The sequence below is a fragment of the Chanodichthys erythropterus genome, chromosome 13, assembly GCF_024489055.1.
Source record: "Chanodichthys erythropterus isolate Z2021 chromosome 13, ASM2448905v1, whole genome shotgun sequence".
Taxonomy (NCBI): domain Eukaryota; kingdom Metazoa; phylum Chordata; class Actinopteri; order Cypriniformes; family Xenocyprididae; genus Chanodichthys; species Chanodichthys erythropterus.
This window is the reverse complement of record NC_090233.1, coordinates 27,414,575-27,436,471: the sequence shown is the minus strand read 5'-3', so window position 1 is coordinate 27,436,471 and position 21,897 is coordinate 27,414,575. Positions and strand designations below refer to the sequence as shown.

Sequence of the window (21,897 nt, the reverse complement as noted above, 5' to 3'; positions counted from 1 at the left end):
CAAGTCAGGTTTTGGAGTTAAATCCTCGCTTTTCTTAGCATCTTTTATGAAACAGCCTCCTGCTCCTCCCGAATCTTGTTAATGAAACATCATATATTTTTGTCCTCAATCAATAGCCGTAATTTATGATTTCTTGTAATTTATATCTATATGTAAAGCCTTATGAATTTTAGGGGAAGGGCATCAACATAATATAGTAAAAGTATAAAGCAAGCTCATTTGAAGCAATAAGCTCCTCCTCTGTGATTCTTCACTGTCCACACCGGTCCACACACATGAAGATACCATAAAAGCGATCAGACATCCACATCAACAACTCATTTCAGGTAAGATATTTTATGCATCAATTAACATCTATACGTTTTTTATTATGATGCCTATTTATTTACATACTTGGATAAGCATTAATTAAAAATAGCATTGGTCTACTGCCAAAATTTAAGGTTGGGGCCCCTACCTAACCAAACATACAAGTCAACTTAGCTATCCAAAATCTGCAATTTAATAATAATGACCTATTATTTTGCTATTGCTTTTGACCGCTAGGTATCAGTATTTAGTCAGAAACCTACTATGGCTATAGCACTAGCAGATAATTTATTATGCAAATGTCAAAAATTTGTGATAAATTCTAGTAAATGCAGTCTTCATCAGCTTAGAAAGCTCTTTTCATCAGACATTTTAGTGGGTGGCTGTTTTAGATCAAGTTTGACTTTCTCTGTAGTCTTTTACTATTCTCAATAGATTAATAGAATAGAATTTACTAGTTTTAATATTCTCAATGATTCTACGTTTCGGTGTGGGTGTTCAGAGTACCAGCAACATGTGACAAGTGCCGGTGCGCGAGAAATGCCGGTATCGGCCCACTTCGAGTGCTGACTGTTACTACTAATAAAACCGATCTCTGGGGGCCCCCAAAAGGGGGCCCCCACGTTTTTAGCTTTGCAGTCCTTTTTTTTTTTTTTTTTACTTTATCACAGAGTATCAAAGTTTAATAAGACGAAAGGGGCATTAGCTAATACTGTAAATATAAATACTGTACTGTACATGAAATACAAAAAAACAACCTTAAGTGAGTTGTGAACTGCAGAATTTAAATGCTTAATTACAGGTGAAAACTTCAAAATGGACACCAGCAAGATCATCTCAACTGACAAAGCTACAGTTGTCATCCAAGTGAATCCACAGGTGACACAAAATACTGTTATGAGTGATGATGGACAGGAGGCCAGAGGAGTATATCATAATACGGCTCTCGCAGAATTTTTCACAGCACAACCAAAGGCACTGGGGGTAATTTTTGATGAATAATAATGATGTATGACCTGGGGAATATTTTTTATCTCATTTCGTCCTTAAGTTATTAGTTGTGTGCTGTCTGATTGTCTTTATATACTGTATATTGCATTAAACATTAATAGCTTCATTTTTTTAAAAATGTGTATTTGTGTATTCAAACATGAATGATCCCATCATGCACAAATATAAACACTTGACCCATATCTGCCCTCTCTAGACTGTGCAAATAATGATTGGAGTGGTGGTTTTCTTATTTGGCATCATGCGCAGCATCAATAACATTCGCTATTACCGAGATGTTTCTGTCATTAGTGGAATAACCTACTGGGGATCCCTTGTTGTAAGTTTCATTTAATGGGTTTGCTCTATTGCCTCTCATTTTAATTTCCAGAATGAACTGTGAAATGTTTTTCTTTCTCAGTACATCATTGCTGGATCTCTGTCTGTTTCTGCACAGAATAAACTTCACCTGTGTGTGGTATGTATGTACATATAATGTGAGAAATCAGTGAAAACTCTTCTCTTGTTGAATTGTTTCCAATGTGTTCATACACTTATTCACACATGGAAAAAAGAGCATGCTGGACTTGTATATAGTGCATAATTTTTACAAGCCTCTTTTTAAATAAATTTCACATGGAATTTTAAATGATGTTCCCTTTCAGTCGGTCACGTTCGACGTACGTCAGTAGTGACCGACGAATTGGGATATCGCTTAGAGAGCCCTATCATCTTCGTGTAAACTAAAACAAGCCAATGGAATTGGCGTGCGATATTTGCATAATGCGCACCGCCCCCGACAGGTGTATATAAATAGGAAGCGGATGCAATCGCACTCTGTCTTTCGCTTCGGAGCACTTCTCTGGTGTCCTGTCTAGAAGACTCCTTCTTCGTTTTGTTTTCTTTACTAAAACATTGCCTTTAAAAAGCAGAAGAGGATTGACAGCAAGCTGTTGGTGCTGGTGAAGAAAGGCACGTTCAGCGAGGTCGCGAGTGTCCGAGGAGCTGAGCTATAAGCTCGAAAACTGCTGTTTTCACAGCAACACAAAGAGTGTGTGCGTAGTAGCGATTTGGGCCGGTTCCTCGGTGTGTCAGGGAGTGGTGTACCTGACACATCGCGTCGCTCCCTGGGTGCTTCAGCACGAGTGAGTTGACTTCCCCTTCTAAAAGAGCTTTACAGACGAACCCTGACAGTATGTCATTTCGTCTGTGCGTTACTGGGTGCGGTCGTTCCCTGGTCCCTGCTGATGGGCACAATCGCTGCATCACGTGTTTGGGCGTTCAGCACGCTGAAGCAGCCTTTGTGGATGGTTCATGTTCCCACTGCGGGAAACATGACCATCGCGGTGCTGAGGTCGATGCTCTCCTTCCTGAAGTCTCAGGAAGCGGGAGTCCCCTCTCCTATGCCGCGTACGACCGTTTTTTCCGGCCCCGGGAACCGGAATGATGGTACGGCGCTGTATAGGGAGGGCGACCTGTGGATAACGGTCAGGGCTCCCCCGTTGAGTGGAAACGCTCCGCGGGCCCCTGCCCCCTCATCAGCACCGCAACCCATCCTGCCGCCGTTGGTTTCCGCTGGGCCCTCTTCGGACTGTCCAGCCGTTACCTTTGGTGCGCCGGCGGAGGATCAGATGTCGATCGCTGCGTCGGAAGAAGAGTTTGAGTGTTCGGGGGAGGAAGATCCGGACGCGTTGCCCGAATCGGATCCCGAACTCTCGGCTGTGCTCTCCCGGGCCGCCTTGTGTGTCGGGCTCGAGTGGAACCCTCCACCCTGTCCCGGCCCATCTCGGCTGGATGATTGGTACTTGGGGGGGGGTCGCGCTGGTCAGCCCCAGCGTCCCGCCCCAATGCCTTTCTTCCCGGAGGTACATGACGAGGTGACCAGGTCTTGGCGGACACCGTATAGTGCCCGTACCAGGCCTGGCCCCGCGTCCGCCTTCACCTCCCTGGACGGCGGGGTAGCCAGGGGGTACGCGAGGATCCCACCAGTCGAGCGGTCTGTTGCGATGCAATTGTGTCCAACGGCCACTGGCTGGCGTGGTGAGCCGCGTCTCCCGTCCCAGGCCTGTAAATTCTCAGCCGGTCTGACTGAGAAAGCTTACAGTTCCTGTGGGCAGGCTGCCTCCGCCCTGCACGCGATGGCCCTCTTGCAGGTTTACCAAGCAAAGGCGCTGTCGGAGATGCCCCAGGAAGGTCCTGACCAACAGCTGCTGGGGGAGCTGCGCGCTTCCACCGACCTTGCCCTCCGGGCAACGAAGGTGACAGCACGCGCTGTTGGTCACGCGATGTCTACCCTCGTAGTCCAGCAACGCCACCTCTGGCTGACCCTGGCGGACATGCGGGATGCCGACAAGCAGCGGTTCCTAAATTCCCCCGTGTCCCCGGTCGGCCTATTCGGCGACGCGGTGGAGAGCTTCGCCCATCAGTTCTCCGCTGCACAGAAGCAGGCTGAGGCTATCAGTCACGTTATGCCATGGCGGTCCGCTGCTGCCTCCACCCAGCCGCCCGTGGCTCAGCCTCAGCCCGCTCGTCGCCGAGGGCGCCCACCTGCACCGTCCTCCGCCCCTGCTAAAATGGCAAAGCAGCAGCCTACACCAGCCAAGCAGCAGGGTGCCGGTCGCGGGCGTGGTGCCCAGCCCGTCTCCGCTAAGCCCGGTGGTAAACGTAAGAGCAAAACACGGCACTGAGACGGGCAACCTGGAGGGGAAGGTTCTCGCTCTTCGGGAGATAATACCATCGTCTCTCCCACCCCCGGAGGAGGGCCGGGGGGAATTTGTGGTGTCTGTCTATCAACCGCCGCTGGCTCCCCGGAGTCCAGCGGTACCCACTTTTTCACAAAAAGAGCAGTTTCCTCAAACTCCAGGTCACAACAAGGGGTGTCAGCCAGTGTGCCAGGCTCCGCCTCGCCGCTGACAGCTCCCTCCCCATTCGCCAGCAGGTGGCAGTGTGATGGTGCAGACCGCGTCCCGTGCGCTGTCTTCCATGCACACTGCTGCCTCGCAGAGTCCGACCCCACTCCGGGCCGCCCCCAAGCCATCCGGGTCGGGTCCCTCTCTGCCTTGCTGCCCCACCCCCGGTGCGTCTGTGGTGCCTTTGGTCCTGCTGGCTCAGTGTCTGGAAGCGTGGATCACGCTCCCCAGCCTGTCCAGTTGGTTCATTCGTACTATCAGACTCGGCTATGCGATTCAGTTCGCCCGGCGTCCCCCGGTCTTCAGGGCTGCCCACTTCACTCCGGTGTCGTTGGGCAGTGCACCTGTTCTCCGGGTGGAGATTGCTGTCCTCCTGGTGAAGGGTACAATCAAGCCGGTCCCTCCAGCCGATATGAAGTCGGGGTTTTACAGCCCCCACTTCATTGTACCGTAATAGGGCGGTGGGCTTCGGCCAATCCTGGACCGTCCCCAGGATTGGTTTGCAGCAATAGACCTGAAGGACGCGTACTTTCATGTCTCGATTCTGCCTCGACACAGACCCTTCCTAGGTCGGTCTGCGTTCGAGGGTCGGGCATGTCAGTACAAAGTCCTACCAGACATGGTTGTAGCTCCCAGCCGGTTGGGTCTTCAGGTCAACTGGGACAAGAGCAAACTCGCCCCCGGGTAGAGGATCTCTTGTCTCGGTCTCGAGCTAGACTCGGTCGCACGGACTGCGCGTCTCACCGAGGTGCGCGTCCAGTCGGTGTTGAACTGCCTGAGCTCGCTCATGTGCAGGACAGCGGCTCCACTGAAAGATTTTCAGAGGCTCCTGGGGCATATGGCATCTGCAGCCGCGGTAACGCCGCTCGGATTGCTTCATATGAGACCGCTTCAACACTGGCTCCGCGGCCGGGTCCCGAGACGGGTGTGGCAGTGCGGCACGCTCCGTGTCCCCGTGACACCGAGCTGCCGTCGCACCCTTGTCCGGTGGTTGGACCCTTCGTTCCTGTGGGCCGGAGTACCCCTCGAACGAGTGTCCAGGCACGCTGTGGTCTCCACAGATGTCTCTACCACGGGATGGGGGGCCACGTACAACGGGCATGCAGTGACAGGTCTTTGGACGGGGCCTCAGCTGCATTGGCATACCAATTGCCTCGAGTTGCTAGCGGTTCGTCTTGCGCTGGCCCGCTTCAAGAAGCTGTTGTCAGGCAAGCACGTTCTAGTCCGTTCACACAGCACTGCGGCCGTTGCGTACACCAACCGTCAAGGTGGTCTACGCTTCCGTCGCATGTCGCAACTCGCCCGCCATCTGTTGTTGTGGAGTCAGAAGGATCTGAGGTCCCTACGGGCCACTCGTGTCTCAGGTGTGCTCAACCGCGCAGCCGACGAGCTGTCACGGCAGCATCTACTTGCGGGCGAGTGGCGGCTCCACCCCCAGGCGGTCCAGCTGATTTGGCAGCGTTTCGGCGAGGCCCAGGTAGTCCTGTTTGCCTCCCCGGAAACTGCCCTCTGCCAGTGGTTTTGTTCCCTGACCGGCGGCACGCTCGGCACGGATGCCCTGGCACACAGCTGGCCCCCGGGTCTACGCAAGCATGCGTTTTCCCCAGTGAGCCTTCTCGCACAACTCATGTGCAAGGTCAAGGGAGGACGGGGAGCAGGTTCTGTTAGTGGCTCCGTACTGGCCCACTCGGACCTGGTTCTCAGACCTCATTCTCCTCGCGACAGCACCTCCCTGGCCGATTCCTCTGAGGAAGGACCCCCTGACTCAGAGACAGGGCACCCTGTGGCACCCGCGTCCCAATCTTTGGAACCTCCACGTGTGGTCCCTGGACGGGATGCGGAGGTTCTGAGTGATCTCCCGCAAGCGGTCGTAGACACCATCACTTCCGCTAGAGCTCCTTCCACTAGGAATCTCTATGCGTTGAAGTGGAACCTGTTCGTCGAATGGTGCACCTCTCGCCGAGAGGACCCCCGATCATGTTCGGTCGGATCCGTGCTTTCCTTTCTGCAAGATGGGTTGGAGCGAAGGCTGTCTCCCTCCACCCTCAAGGTGTATGTTGCCGCTATTGCCGCACATCACCATGCAGTTGAAGGTAAGTCCCTGGGGAAACACGATCTGATCGTCAGATTCCTGAGGGGGGCCAGGAGACTGAATCCTCCTCGCCCTTCTTCCGTACCCTCTTGGGATTTGACCCTGGTTCTCACAGCTCTCCGGGGTCATCCCTTCGAACCTTTGCAATCCGTCGACCTGAAACTAATGTCTCTTAAGACGGTTCTTCTGGTTGCATTGGCTTCCCTGAAGAGGGTAGGGGATCTGCATGCATTTTCGGTCGACGAAACGTGCCTAGAATTCGGGCCCGGTGATTCTCACGTCATCCTGAGACCCCGGCCTGGATACGTGCCCAAGGTTCCTACCACTCCCTTCAAAGATCAGGTAGTGAACCTGCAAGCGCTGCCCTCGGAGGAGGCAGACCTAGCCCTAGCTTTGCTCTGTCCCGTCCGCGCTCTGCGCGTTTACGTGGACAGAACGCGAAGCTTCAGGACCTCAGATCAGCTCTTCATCTGTTACGGAGGCCAGCAGAAGGGAAAGGCTGTCTCCAAGCAGAGGATGGCCCACTGGATAGTGGATGCCATCGCCTTGGCGTACGAATCCCAGGGCGTGCCTTGCCCGCTCGGGTTGAGAGCCCACTCTACCAGAGGGGTAGCCTCTTCCTGGGCGCTGGCTCATGGCGCCTCGCTGACAGATATCTGTAGAGCTGCGGGCTGGGCGACAGTTCGCTAGGTTTTATAGCCTACGTGTAGAGCCGGTATCCTCACGTGTACTCGCATCCACTAGTCGGTAGACGTGTTGTACCCACTCTAAGTGTCGGCTTGCAATGCCATTCCCGCCACTGGCCGGATACGTGCATACTTCACTCCAGTCGTGTTCCCCGCTTGGCGAACCCTGTCGAGTTCCTCCGCCTCCCCCTTCGGCTCGGACATTGCGGAGTGTCTGATGCCAGGCCTACATCCGTCGCTGACGCTGTCTGTTGGCTGGGGCCATATGCCGTGACCCCTCTACGTGAGCGGTCCCATATGTGTATCTTCCACGGTTTAAAACTCCCTACGGGCCGAGTCCGTGTCTTTCCCTTAGCAGAGCCAGCTCTGCTGTCACCTGTCAGATGAGTCTCCCCCTACCAGGTGGAGCCATCCCAGGGACTCCATATGTGTACTGCCCCCCGGGCCAGTCCATGTGTGTATTCCCACGTAAACTCCTCCCCCATTGGGTAGGTAGTGGTCTCCGCAGCGTCCCTTACGGGTTCGCTTCCCCAGTGTGTCTAATTTACTTAGTGGGTAGTGGTTAGACAGCAGTAGACTATCTCGGTGTAAGCTCGCCCCCTTCACCGCCAGCCGGTGCTATGGGCGGCTGAGCTTGCGCTGGGCACTGGAAGGGGTTTCGTAACTGTGGCGCTTTAGTTGGGATCCCAATTCGTCGGTCACTACTGACGTACGTCGAACGTGACCGACTGAAAGGGAACGTCTCGGTTACGTATGTAACCCTCGTTCCCTGAAGGAGGGAACGGAGACGTACGTCCCGTCGCCACAGTTTCTGTACCCTCGCTGTAGTGCGGACACCAGTTGTCTCCTCAGCGAAAAACAGAGTGCGATTGCATCCGCTTCCTATTTATATACACCTGTCGGGGGCGGTGCGCATTATGCAAATATCGCACGCCAATTCCATTGGCTTGTTTTAGTTTACACGAAGATGATAGGGCTCTCTAAGCGATATCCCAATTCGTCGGTCACTACTGACGTACGTCTCCGTTCCCTCCTTCAGGGAACGAGGGTTACATACGTAACCGAGACGTTACATAATAATATTTAGTTGGCCATGCATACATTTTAGAGTTTGCAGCAAACAGTTTTGCTTAACTTTATTGGTAGGTGAAACACGTAGGATATTTTTTATACAGTTATTTAAAGTCTTGCCCAATTATAAAATATAAGCTTGTTTAGACTAATATTTTTAAGACCTTGAAATTAAAATAATTATAAGGTACTGGTCATTTACTTCAAATTAGTTGTACATTAAAATGAATGGAAAAAAGACTTATTTATTTTCAACGAATGCAACTTAAGGACTGCCATCTGAGAGCCCCCTCTGGTGACAGTCACCGTGATTTTGCCAAGTAAGACATGTTCCTGGATCAACGTTCCTATCTGAAAAAAATTTAGTCCTAACCTTTTCCCAACCCATAAACCAAACCCTACCCATAACTTATTCCTAGAAAATCAGAGGGAAATGATAGTTGAATGACACTGTTGTGGAAGCACCTTATCCAGGTTGTAAGCCTAAACTTGACATAAATGGTAAACTTGTCCCTCAGATCTGATTGGTTGATTGGAATGTTGTTCCAGGAACATGTTGTACTTGGTGAAATCACATTCTCCCTCTGGTGACAGCCTTCATTCATATTGGTGTACTGAATCAAAACAATTAGATACAGTAAACCCTAATGTTGTCATTAATAAAGCAATCAGTGAAAAGTTGCCAAACGCCATTATTTAACATTCATCTAAAAGCAACATTCTAAAATATTTTTTCTTCTCACAAAAGTTCCATTTACCATTCCTCAACCCAGCATGCACATGCATGTTAAATAGTAATTTAAAGTTTAATCTTTTTTTTTTTTTTTTTTAGGCACGTTTATAAAAGCTACTTAAATGTCCTAATTATCTAAAGCCTACCCCTGGCTTAATCTGAGCTCTGTTTGTTAAACCAGGCCATAGTTACTTAAATTCACCATGAATAAACATAAGAGGTCTGGCCATCTGAAATGCTCATCCCAGACATCATGTGTTTATCCACAGTGAAGTGCTTGAATATCAATCATGTTCTGCATCATAATCTTCTTTGATCCTAAAAAAGAAAAAGAAAAAAAGAAGTGTTAAACTGATTAAACTCAGGATTATGTTGACTTTACTCAAAATTACTTGTTTCTTATTACAAGTTAACTATAAAATAACTGTATTTTGGAATCACAGCTGTAGCTTTAAATTAAGTAGTCTAATGTGCAAAACTTAATTTTAGATTTTATAAGTGTATGTGGTTTTTTTAAATATATATATATATATATATATATATATATATATATATATATATATATATATATATTATACACACAGTGGGTACGGAAAGTATTCAGACCCCCTTAAATGTTTCACTCTTTGTTATATTGCAGCCATTTGCTAAAATCATTTAAGTTCATTTTTTTCCTCATTAATGTACACATAGCACCCCATATTGACAGAAAAACACAGAATTGTTGACATTTTTGCAGATTTATTAAAAAAGAAAAACTGAAATATCACATGGTCCTAAGTTTTCAGAGCCTTTGCATTTAGTAGAAGCACCCTTTTGATCTAATACAGCCATGAGTCTTTTTGGGAAAGATGCAACAAGTTTTTCACACCTGGATTTGAGGATCGTCTGCCATTCCTCCTTGCAGATCCTCTCCAGTTCTGTCAGGTTGGATGGTAAACGTTGGTGGACAGCCATTTTTAGGTCTCTCCAGAGATATATAATATATATTATAATATACTTTATAGCCTTTTATTCACATATAAACATTGATCAGTGAACAAAAACAGGTGTAATTGTTTACATTATTAAACCAATACAAGCCATAGCCACAGATGTCGGTATCAGCAAAGTATTTAAATGGTAGGAAAAAAGGATCAAGAAAATTAGAGGTTGCTTAAGGTACACAACTGACCTTGCCTAACTCATCTAATATTCAACAGTTATAAATGTTAATAACTTTTTCTTCCTGTAGGTAAAAGCCTCTCTTGTAATGAATGTGATCAGTGCCATGACTGCAGTGACCGCCATTGTTCTGATGTCCATAGAGTTAAAACACATTTCCAGTGAAATTTGCTACGGTTACGGTTCTAATTGTTTCCTTTTTAAGGTACTATATGTACAAAACTATATCAATGTGATTTGTATACGTTTTTGTTTGTTTGTTTTAATTTTTAGGTTTTAATTGCTGTTTTATTTGAATACAAATTACAATTTTGTCATTTACTGAAACCATTTTTTTACCCATAAGATTGTGCTGGTCATTTTTTTTTTCTTCAAAACAATGCAAAAGTCACCATAAAAGTAACATAAAAATGGCAAAGTAGTCCATGCGACTTATATGCTATGTTCGAAAGTCATATGATGCCTCCTTATATATGTCCTTATTTGTTCTGTTTAGTTCATTTTCATGTCTGCATTAGTTCTCATTAATTGCCATGGTGTCTGATTAGTTAATCTTCATCCAGCTGTTCCTGTTTAGTTCCCTCATTTACCATGTGCATTTATACTACCTTTTCTGTTTAGTCCTTTGTTGGTTATTGTGAACGTGATCATTCTTGCTATGATATTAAAGACACTCATCTTCACTCATATGTATTTCACTCATCTTCTTCATTGTGCACTTTTTACAGCCACACAACATTACAATTGTATAATGCAATATAATACAACTTTTGGAAACTCACTTAAAATAATTTATAGGATATTATTTGTAAAACAACATTCATATGATCATGTTGAATATTTTATATTGAATTGTATTGTTTTACAGCTTATACAGACACATATTCTGGGGATCACTGGAGTATTGCTGGTGTTCTCCATCCTTCAGTTCATCATCTCCATCTGTATCTCAGGATTTGCCTGCAAAGCCACCTGCAACACAGACTCTACAGTGGTCAACGTGGAACTAAACCAGGTAAATATAATAATGTAATTGTTAAATCAATTTAATACAACAACCAAGTTATTTTTATTTAGATTTAACAAGCCACAACCACAAAGGTAAACTATACCAGAATGGGAAGGGAATATGAACCAGAATGTATCATTGTAAACTGCCTTTAACTTCAGTGGTCTGAAACTTCTACAATAGTCTAAACTGTACAGTTTTCAATAAGTCTTGTATTGTTGAAATGGAGTTATGCCACAGTACATAACTCATTTACTAATTACTAATTTTTTAGTTTATAATTAAATAAAAATAAAAAATTATACTGTATGAAAACAATATAGAAACATTAGAGTATGTCAATCACATGCTTCATTGTAAACTACAGCCTTTTCCCTACTGCTAGACTGTTGAATTAGTTGACAGGACTTTTCACTTATTCATCACAGTAGAGCCAAAAATAGCTTTTATGGTGTGTTGATCTTGTTTGTCTCTTCTGCACTAACATATCTTGTTGTTACTTCCCAGGGATACTGAGTCACAGTAAGAAGATCCTACCATCTAAAGGTTGCAGTTTGCAAGGAATTAATATATTATTGCTTCTGATTACTGTTTTTTTTTTCTCTACACTGTAAAAAAATAAAGTTGAGCTAACTTAATAAAATAAGGCAACTTATCACAATAAGTTAACTTGGCTAATTTGCCCCAGCAAAAGGAAGTTGCAAACGACTTTTCCCCAGTGTTGTGACGTATTTCCAAGTGAAACGGAATACTGAATAGAGAGCAGTAGAGGTTTGAATAGAGGTTTCCGGTTTTATTTTGTAGAAACCATGGAAACACCAAAGACGCATTAAAATATTACACATTTTAAAACTGTTTTGATATATTTATAGACAGAAAACAAATGGTTGTTATACTGCTCAACACATTTAGTCTTATTGTTTAAATAAATTTTCTTGATTATTTTTTTTTTTGTGAGTACCATGCTTTACCATGCTTAGAAAAACACTGTTTTGTCAAGTAGCTAACATAGCATAATCAGATGCAGCTTTATTTTTATTAACAGTAATACAGCATTTTCTCCATCATACAATATGTTTTAAAATTAATTGCAAACCATTTATCAACACAAGACATCCAATATTTAATAACATTCTAAAATCGATCTATCTTACTGCAGTGTGCAACAGTGTCTCATAGCAGCTGCTGAGCGAACGAACGCACAGAGTAACGTTCAACACTCTCAAATGTATCTAATATGATAAACAGAGCTGCGTTACCTCATACTCTTGACCGGAAAAGCAGAAGCGGTGCCGGCGACTGTGGCATAATAAAAGTTCCGCTGCTCGCGAGGCGTGTATTGTGCAGTCGCTCCAGCGGCCTCATTCAACTCCCACAACACTTGGTCCTGCTCTGCTTCATACTACAATAACGTTAATAATCGCATCCATGAACATGAGTTCTTTCCAACTCCAATCCTATTCTTTTGCACCCTCCGTTGAGATGGAGACCATATGTCCCAAGATTCCGCTCTAAAACTTGGTGTCATCAAGCTACGCCTTGAATAGGCTTCTAGCGACCTCTAGCGGACAAAATTATTACATATTGTACCTTTTAATGACAAAACTTAGGAGACCAGGGGCCTGTTTCAGAAAGGAGGTTAAGTGAAAACTCTGAGTATGTTAACCCTGAAATGAGGGAAACTCTGGGTTTTCTCTTTCAGAATGGGAGGTATGTCAAACCTTAGAAAGCAGGGTAAGTCAAGCCTGTTTCTGAAAGAGAGGTAACTTATACTCAGAGTCAGTTACCATGGTAACTTACTCTGTGAACCTAACCTGGTCGGGAGCAGGTTTTCTTTGGTAAACCCAGAGTTTCCTTCAGTCTCCTCCCCCTTTTTAAAGTGCAAGTGATGTTTAAATAGTTCGCTCATTCATTCACACTGCAAAAATGAGTATTTTTCATCCTATTTCAAGTACGAATATCTAAAAATTCTTAAATCAAGATGGATTTTCTATATAAGAAAATGATATAAGATATTTAGTCTTGTTTTCTGGGGGGATCTAAATTAAGTGCACTTTACTTAAGTAAAATTATCAATATCTGCCAGTGTGGTAATAAAAATAATCTTAATGCAAATGGAAAGTGTTGGAGTGTCTACCCAGGTGAAAAAAGTGCAGTAAAATACACTTTATTTTAGTACACTTAGTACACTTCCATAATGTACTTAAAATGTGCTCTATTTCCGTGCACTTATTTTGTACTTAATATAATAAAAGCTCTTCTTTAGTACTTCTTAAAGGAACACTCCACTTTTTTTGAAAATAGGCTCATTTTCCAATTCCCCTAGAGTTAAACAGTTGAGTTTTACCGTTTTCGAATCCATTCAGCCGGTCTCCGGTTCTGGCGGTACCACTTTTAGCATAGCTTAGCATAGTTCATTGAATCTGATTAGACCGTTAGCATCGCGCTTAAAAATGACCAAAGAGTTTTGATATTTTTCCTATTTAAAACTTGACTCTTCTGTAGTTAAATCGTGTACTAAGACCGACAGAAAATGAAAAGTTGCGATTTTCTAGGCTGATATGGCTAGGAACTATACTCTCATTCAGGCGTAATAATCAAGGAACTTTGCTGCCGTTCCATGGCTGCAGCAGTGCAATGATATTACGCAGCGTCTCTCACATACATCTCCATGGTTGCAAGGCACGTTCCCTGTGCAAGCAGGGGCTCACGGGCGCTGCGTAATATCATTGCACTGCTGCAGCCATGGAACGGCAGCAAAGTTCCTTGATTATTACGCCTGAATGAGAGTATAGTTCCTAGCCATATCAGCCTAGAAAATCACAACTTTTTATTTTCCGTCTGTCTTAGTACACGATTTAACTACAGAAGAGTCAAGTTTTAAATAGGAAAAATATCAAAACTCTTTGGTCATTTTTAAGCGCGATGCTAACGGTCTAATCAGATTCAATGAACTATGCTAAGCTATGCTAAAAGTGGTACCGCCAGAACCGGAGATCGGCTGAATGGATTCAAAAACGGTAAAACTCAACTGTTTAACTCTAGGGGAGTTGGAAAATGAGCCTATTTTCAAAAAAAGTGGAGTGTTCCTTTAAGATCATCTTAAGAACATCTAAGTGTACTCAACTGTGCTATTTTGAGACACCATGAATTTGAACTAAAATGTGCTTTTAACATTTGAACCCATCTTTCATACACCTTTAAATGTACTCATCAGACATAGGGAATACACTTATGAATTATTTAAAATAAGTGTACTACAAGTGGTAACTAAATACATTTTTTTAAATACAGAGATAGTATGTTAAAAGCACATTTTAGTTCAAATTTATGGTGTCTCAAAACAGCACATGAGTACACTTAGATGTTCTTAAGATGATCTTAAGAAGTACTAAAGTACAGCTTTTAGTATATTAAGTACAAAACAAGTGCACGAAAATAGAGCACTTTAAGTACATTACTAAAAATAAAGTGTATTCTACTGCACTTTTTTTTCACCTGGGGGAAAATGTACTTATAACTAGTACATTAGTAATATATTTGTAAGAAAATCAATGTCATTTAAACTTAGGATTACTATATAAAAGTCTACTAAAATTGAACTAATTTTAAAGCATTGAAAGCACACTTTTAACAAATACACTAATAAAACTCCTCTGTAAATTTTTATTTCATTGCACTAAAAATCTATTTAAGTAGTAGTGGTATTTAGTATACTTTTCCAAGTGCAGTGAAGTACTACTGAAGTACAAATATAATTTAAAATAGTGTATTTATAGTGACACTTTTATTTAGCACCAAAATAAGAATGTTCTACAAATCAACTTGCTTGTATTGAAGATTTTTTTTAATACACTCAAGTATACTTTTTTTTTTTCCACCTGGGTATTACTAAGTGCAAATTTACAGTAGCCCCGCCCACCAATGTCACACCATGTTAAAATTGACACACGTACTTGTGGCTGCAGTGGTGTAGGCAGTAGTGTGTCGGGTGCGGACAATTAACTTGATGCGATTAACTGGGTTCGAATCTGCCTTTTGCCGAGCTTGTATTTTCCCTTTTCCCATCACATATCACATCAGAAAACTCAGAGTTTTCGGTTTCAGAACAGCTGAATCGAGGTAGTTCAATCAACTCTGAGTAGGTTGACTGAGTTAAGCGCGTGCACCACAACTATGAAAAGCCATCATCAATGGAGCTCTGATATTACGATTCACCATGGCAACAGCACGTGACAAAAGGACGTCCGCATACTTCTGAGTCAATGCAAGTTTAATTCTTATCACTGTGTAACGAAATGTAGCGGTTATTAATCAATTTATGGATGAAATATGAATATAATAATTCATAAGGTTATGAATTTAATTATGATTCATATATCAACCCAACGGGGAATTAAACATATATCGTGAATCAATTACAACGAATTATAATCAATTACATATATGATTAGTTCTGGTTTAATAATTATTCAGAGAAACTGTTCGTTTGTCCAGCAAACTAAGTCCCTCACAGAATATTATAAACAAAGTTATCTGGCCATGAAAACAACCTGCTGTTATAACATCAAAGCATAAAACGATCGAAAAACGTTAAAGTGACTTGGGTTTTCAGCTGAAAGAACAAACAGAACAATCGAGCATGAATGACGTTTTAATATATGCAAACTACGAATACAGAGGTTATACATCTAAATATATATACAAGAAAATACACACCTATGTACAAGAATAGAAGTAGAGAAGGAAAGAGAGAAGGCAAGTAGCAAACTCACAACCAGTCCTAAGCCAGCACGGAAATCAGTTTCATCATCTAAGATTGAGAAACGGCAGTATACTTGCATTGGTTGCGTGTGTCGAATTTCAGGTTAGCGCTGGTGCAGTTCGTTGGCTTCCTCCGTTCAGCGGGAAGGTTTGAACTGAGGACGAGAGTGAGTTTCGCTGGAAGATGGCGATCCCGAAGCTGAGCGCGATGACAGCGCGTGGTCACCGGAGGGGTCCGGGAAAAACGTGCACGAGATGCTCGTGAGACAATCGGGAGAGAACACCCGAGAAATTGTGCGTCTTTGCTTTTATGACAGATAAGCCGACACACCTCCTTGAGGTGGGGTAGCCAATAACATGGGTGCAAAGTTGGCGGGAAAGCTTTCCCATTGTTTGGCCTCACGACTTAATCTGCATGATTTATGACTACCAGATCAGATCTCCAAAAGGAGTGTGTTCTTCACAGTATCATTAAACACATAGAAAAATGCATTTGTCAGCTGTGTGACATATCTCAGTGAATAGCTCGTGTCCGGAGCTTTGAAACGAGATCAAACTCGATAGGTCAGAAAGGCATAGGAGAGAAGTTATGGTTTACAGACAAAATTATATCATTAAAATGCACACTAGCACAAATACACTCATTTAAACACTAGGAAACATGCATACGCCCTAAAATATATGAAATATATATTCCAGCATAGTGGTGCTATATATATATATATATATATATATATATATATATATATATATATATATATATATAAATATATATGCAGTTAAAAGTGTATGTTTGTGTGTTTCTGTATGTGTGCCTGTGTGTGTGTGTTTTTGTGTGTGCCAGTGTGTGTGGGTGCTGGAATGTGGATCTGGCCCGTAGTCCACATGAGGGGCCCCTTTGATGTCCTAAGAGCAAGGAAATTGGGCCTGCTGTGTTAACTCGGAGGGCCACAAAGGTGTCAAGTGGGCTCATCTTTAGTAGACAGTTCGGAGCCGATTTAGTGATTAAGAAACAAAGTTCATCAGGTTAAAAGCGTTCTGAAAACTCCAAAGTTTATTGATTATCCTGATACGTGTGCATACGCTACAGATTCCCCCTTTCGGCCAACGAAGTTCCTGTGCGGACTTCGTTGGATGGTAGCCAAGTTCGATGGCACATGGATCCGGATGGTCACGCAGCAGGTGGTTCCTACTGGTCCTTGAGGGAGAGCAGATAAGCACCTGTCCATGGATTCTTGCATCCCTTTGATCCCTTGGGATAGGATGAAGGCCAGGCCCAGGGCGAGTGCGTACTTGATTGCCATGGAGAGGCAACGGATTGTGTTGGCAGTAGTCCAAGCTCGGGCTCTAGGTGAGCTGGTCAGGACAGGCAGTCGTGAGAGTGCTTGGAAGGCTGCATCAATGGGAGTACTGTCACTTAGCTGGGACCCCCCCTTTGTCAATCCTCAGTTCCATTCCTGGATCTAAGGTGTGATGGTGATCCCTGGGGGAAGATGGGATTTCCAGTTCTGACTGGTCCTCTTTGCTTGAGAGACAGTGCACCGCCAGATGGCTGCGGTGAAGGATGGAACCCAGGGGTACCTGGATCCACTTACTTGGATTGGGCAGGTTGACACGAGTGGCGGTGCTGTGCTGATTGTAGGTTAGTGTAAGAATTGAAAATATCTAAAGATATTTTAAAATGAACAAAGACATTTGCTTTACTGTTTCAACCCCCTCTCTCTTGCCAAGGGCCATTTGGAAGGCTCAAAGGTGTTGATAGTGATCAAGCCCTGTAGGCCAAGATGTATGTACATCGGGGGTCTACAAATGGTCACACCTTTAGTACAGTGGGGGGAAGTTTAAATCTTCTGATTGGTCAGTTTGAATGTCTCACATTTGAGTTTCAGTCACATGGTCAAGGAAGGGATAAAAGAAGATTTTAACTGTTGCTCTGGTCTCTTTTCTATGCTCTTCTTTCTTGGATCTCGGGCACTCTCTTGCCCTCTTCCTCTTTCACTCTCTCTTTCTCTATTTCTCTTTCTCTCTCTCAGGTAACTTTTTCATACATGCTGGGTACGATTAATGGTATATGATTTTATTATCTCATACATCTATTTTGTAATTATTTTAAGTGTAACCATAATCAGATATTGTCATTAAACCCTTTCAATTACAAATGATGTGCTAACTATTTTTGTTTTAGTATTAACATTAATGTGCTCCCTATTGCAATACAATATTGTCACACTATAGCAACGCTCTCCCACATATTTTGCTATTGTAACTGCGCTTATTTCCGTCGTTGGTATAAGTTGCAGTGGGTGGTAATAGACAAGAAATGTACAGTTTTCTAACATCTTACTGATAAAGTTTCTTTAGTCGCTCGGCAAACCTTACAGTCTGAACCGCTGTAGGAGTTCCACCCTTACAGATGGTGCCGAAACCCGGGATCCCTTGCAGTGAGTTTTCTGAAATCTACTTTGATCGGTCATCAGAATGAGGACATTTTTTCACAGTTGAGCTTGTGAATGGATTAAAGCTGACCTTCTCACCAAGGAATGGGTAAGTCTGTTTTAATTGTTTAATGGTATGATATTCAGATCTCCTCAGGGATGGAAGGGAACATTTCTGGAAAGAGTGAAGTATTGTTTGCTTTATGGAGCAAAAAAGTTGAGCCTACCTTGTGCAAACTCAAGAAACAATACATTGGGATTAAATGTTCAGATGATGAAATGCTCAAATGGTGGGACATAATTGGCAAACACCAAAAGAAATCAAAACGTGGTGAAATAATTGAGGCTTTAAACTTCATAAGTTGTGCACAGCTGCGTGATGTGACCACACATCTATTTTCAAGTATAGATGCTAAATGTGAAGAAGTGCATTCTAAAAATGCAGAGGTACAAAAGTGTGAGGCAAAGATTCAGGATCTTCAAACACAGCTAGATAATTTACTAGCTGAACAATTAGTTCTGACTGAAAAGTGTAAAAAACACAAAGAGACCATTGCAGATCTCAAAGCTAAGCTAAATGCTCAAAAGTCTCCCAAAATGCTTAACAGCGTTGGGGCTAAAAAGCATGTTCCCTTCTTAGATGAGGTGAATTGCTCTGATGAATCTGGAATGTTTTGTTCAGAGGCCACTGCTCAAGAAAGTTTGCCTATTTCAGTTCTTAAGGTGATGCAGCACCGTAATAGCGCAGAGTCATGTACCAGAACGCATGGTGTTCAAGCATTTGAGAGTCATGGAAATCCTCAAACTCCAGGAGAACACAGCAAACAACCCGGTGGCAAAGAGAACAGGTTTTGCAGTTCCTGTCAGAAAATAGGCCATACAGAGGACAAATGCTGGTCACTGGGTAGGGGTAGACCTCCACCTTATTTTCAGAAAAATAGGAAACCACATTCTAAGAGCAAATATCAGTGCTCATTTGCAGGAAAAACTCTAAGTGAGTTAACTGCATTGTTCATGCAAGGCCTCCAACTTTTAACTTCACTTGCTAGTGGATTAGCAGCCCAATAGCGATCATCCCTTTTGTATTTTCAAATCTGTAATTGTGCTAAACACATTGTGCGCATAGAACACATTAAAGTTGTTTGTGATACTATATGTACACATAGACTAGCTGAGTTTATTCTTTAAAACACATGATTGCTTTACTGTAAGTGTTGGATTAAACACTTAGGTTAAGGTTGTAGATGTTATTCATTCTAGGCCATGTATCTTGTGTTAATTGGAATAATAAGTGTAGTACTGAAATTGTGTAGCAATTTCAAGTTGCACGTGCACTATGTTGAATTTATTTGCCTCCTAAATGGAAAACTCAGCTATTTTCCATATAGCTAGAGTAAAACCATGTACAGGAGCATAGAATTGCCATGTGGCTACAATGTGATTCACAGTTGCATTAACCATGAAAATGCTTTCCTCACAACAGGATTCAGTAACTCTGAACTTTGCACTTTATCATGCTCTCTAACAAAAACATTGGTGTTGAAGGTTTTTGAGCCGGATCAAACCTCATGCTCACATTCTCATGCTGGCTCCCTGTTATAACAGGACCAAATTTGCATCACAATTGTAAAACTCCCTCACCTTTGTTTGGAGCATGATTGAATTTACACATAGCCACAGCTAAATGCAGCCACATAGATTTGATCTTCACACACAAAGTCAAATCGACATCTACATATGCCTCACAAAATGTATGCATATAATGTTTTTGTTTTTAAGTCTTTAAGTCTAGACTGCACTATAACTGTGAATTTCATCCAGTTGTTGTTGTTGTTTTTTACTTTGGATTTACTAAATCACTTTGTTATTTGTCTCACCAAGTTAAATATCAAAATGTATGTTAGTATTTCTCATTCTACCTAAGCACAAAAGGTGTATTATCATAAATGCATTTGAAACAATTTTGAAGCTTATTTCATTTGTTTCTTTGTATTTTGTCCAATTGACTTGTAACAATGTTTTTGGACATTTATTCACTTGAATCTCTGCATTTGGTTACACTGAATATTTTGCTGATACTCTTCATGAAATGGGGTGTTTTAAACCAACATTTGTTGTTTTGTTATTATGCAATTTATTTCAATGTTTCCAGAAACAATGTAAGAGCTTGTAAGATCTTCTTTTATTCTCGCCATGACCACTTTATCAAGTACATCGATTTAAGGGCTTATTGCCAGAGACAAATTTAATCTGACCACATCAAACCTCTGACCAATGACAAATGCCATATGTATGCTTTTGCTGTTTGTTGTGTTATATGTTCTTTTAAATCACAGGGTCCCTACTGCCAAAGTTCAAATCCTGTGTCTTGTCTCAAAGGAGGGACAACTGAGTTCTGCCATTATCAGTACCTGATTCTTGTGGAGGTGTGAAGTGTTCGATGGACGATTTGCATATCTATGAATGGTGCAACACCATTTGATGGACCTTCTCATGCAGGACTGAAAGGAGAACAAAGACTGAAGACTGACCGACTGCTATTGCAACAAGTCTGGACAAGAAGTCTGAAGTTGACATCTACACACAACAGAAAGCATGTCTTCATGGACTGTGCCACCTTTTGACACATGAGTGTGGCCAACGGTGCCAAGGAGGGACTGTAAGAATTGAAAATATCTAAAGATATTTTAAAATGAACAAAGACATTTGCTTTACTGTTTCAACCCCCTCTCTCTTGCCAAGGGCCATTTGGAAGGCTCAAAGGTGTTGATAGTGATCAAGCCCTGTAGGCCAAGATGTATGTACATCGGGGGTCTACAAATGGTCACACCTTTAGTACAGTGGGGGGAAGTTTAAATCTTCTGATTGGTCAGTTTGAATGTCTCACATTTGAGTTTCAGTCACATGGTCAAGGAAGGGATAAAAGAAGATTTTAACTGTTGCTCTGGTCTCTTTTCTATGCTCTTCTTTCTTGGATCTCGGGCACTCTCTTGCCCTCTTCCTCTTTCACTCTCTCTTTCTCTATTTCTCTTTCTCTCTCTCAGGTAACTTTTTCATACATGCTGGGTACGATTAATGGTATATGATTTTATTATCTCATACATCTATTTTGTAATTATTTTAAGTGTAACCATAATCAGATATTGTCATTAAACCCTTTCAATTACAAATGATGTGCTAACTATTTTTGTTTTAGTATTAACATTAATGTGCTCCCTATTGCAATACAATATTGTCACACTATAGCAACGCTCTCCCACATATTTTGCTATTGTAACTGCGCTTATTTCCGTCGTTGGTATAAGTTGCAGTGGGTGGTAATAGACAAGAAATGTACAGTTTTCTAACATCTTACTGATAAAGTTTCTTTAGTTGCTCGGCAAACCTTACAGTCTGAACCGCTGTAGGAGTTCCACCCTTACATTAGGGTGGCAGCATGAGTGGGGGTGTGGATGAGCAGTTGATCATCCACAATCTCGGCTTGTGCTCTGCTGACTGGGGCGCGAGGCTTGGCCTCGGCAGGGCAGCGTGTGTTGCTGGTAATGGGCTGCAACCGGCCCATTCCTTCAGTGTGGTTTCTGAGGAAGAGCTGGTTTGGGCAGAAGTACTGAAAGTCTTTGGTGAAACTACACCTGCTAAAGTGGGGAGCCGGGCACAGCCGTGGGTTGCTGTTGTGGTAGGCTACCGCAACTGAGGTGTGTTTCTGGGCATGGGTGTTACGTTGCCGCCACCTGA

The 21,897-nt window shown here is 43.1% G+C and overlaps 1 protein-coding gene across 1 annotated transcript; it reads left to right on the top strand.

Moving 5' to 3' along the window:
• Positions 1–1,125: 1,125 nt before the first annotated feature.
• LOC137034963 (membrane-spanning 4-domains subfamily A member 5-like) lies at positions 1,126–20,594 on the top strand. Its single transcript, XM_067408205.1, has 6 exons — positions 1,126–1,293; positions 1,517–1,639; positions 1,721–1,777; positions 10,025–10,159; positions 10,823–10,969; positions 20,499–20,594. The coding sequence occupies exons 1-6, from the start codon at positions 1,126–1,128 to the stop codon at positions 20,592–20,594; spliced, it is 726 nt and encodes a 241-aa protein (XP_067264306.1).
• The last annotated feature ends 1,303 nt before the right edge of the window (positions 20,595–21,897 follow it).

What these genes read in the sequence shown, in the direction of transcription:
- LOC137034963 (XM_067408205.1), top strand. Translation starts at nt 1,126, where the DNA reads ATGGACACCAGCAAGATCATCTCAACTGACAAAGCTACAGTTGTCATC. An exon ending in CCTACTGGGGATCCCTTGTT is followed by an intron (nt 1,640 to 1,720) that starts GTAAGTTTCATT and finishes TTTCTTTCTCAG; the next exon opens with TACATCATTGCTGGATCTCT. An exon ending in ATAAACTTCACCTGTGTGTG is followed by an intron (nt 1,778 to 10,024) that starts GTATGTATGTAC and finishes TTCTTCCTGTAG; the next exon opens with GTAAAAGCCTCTCTTGTAAT.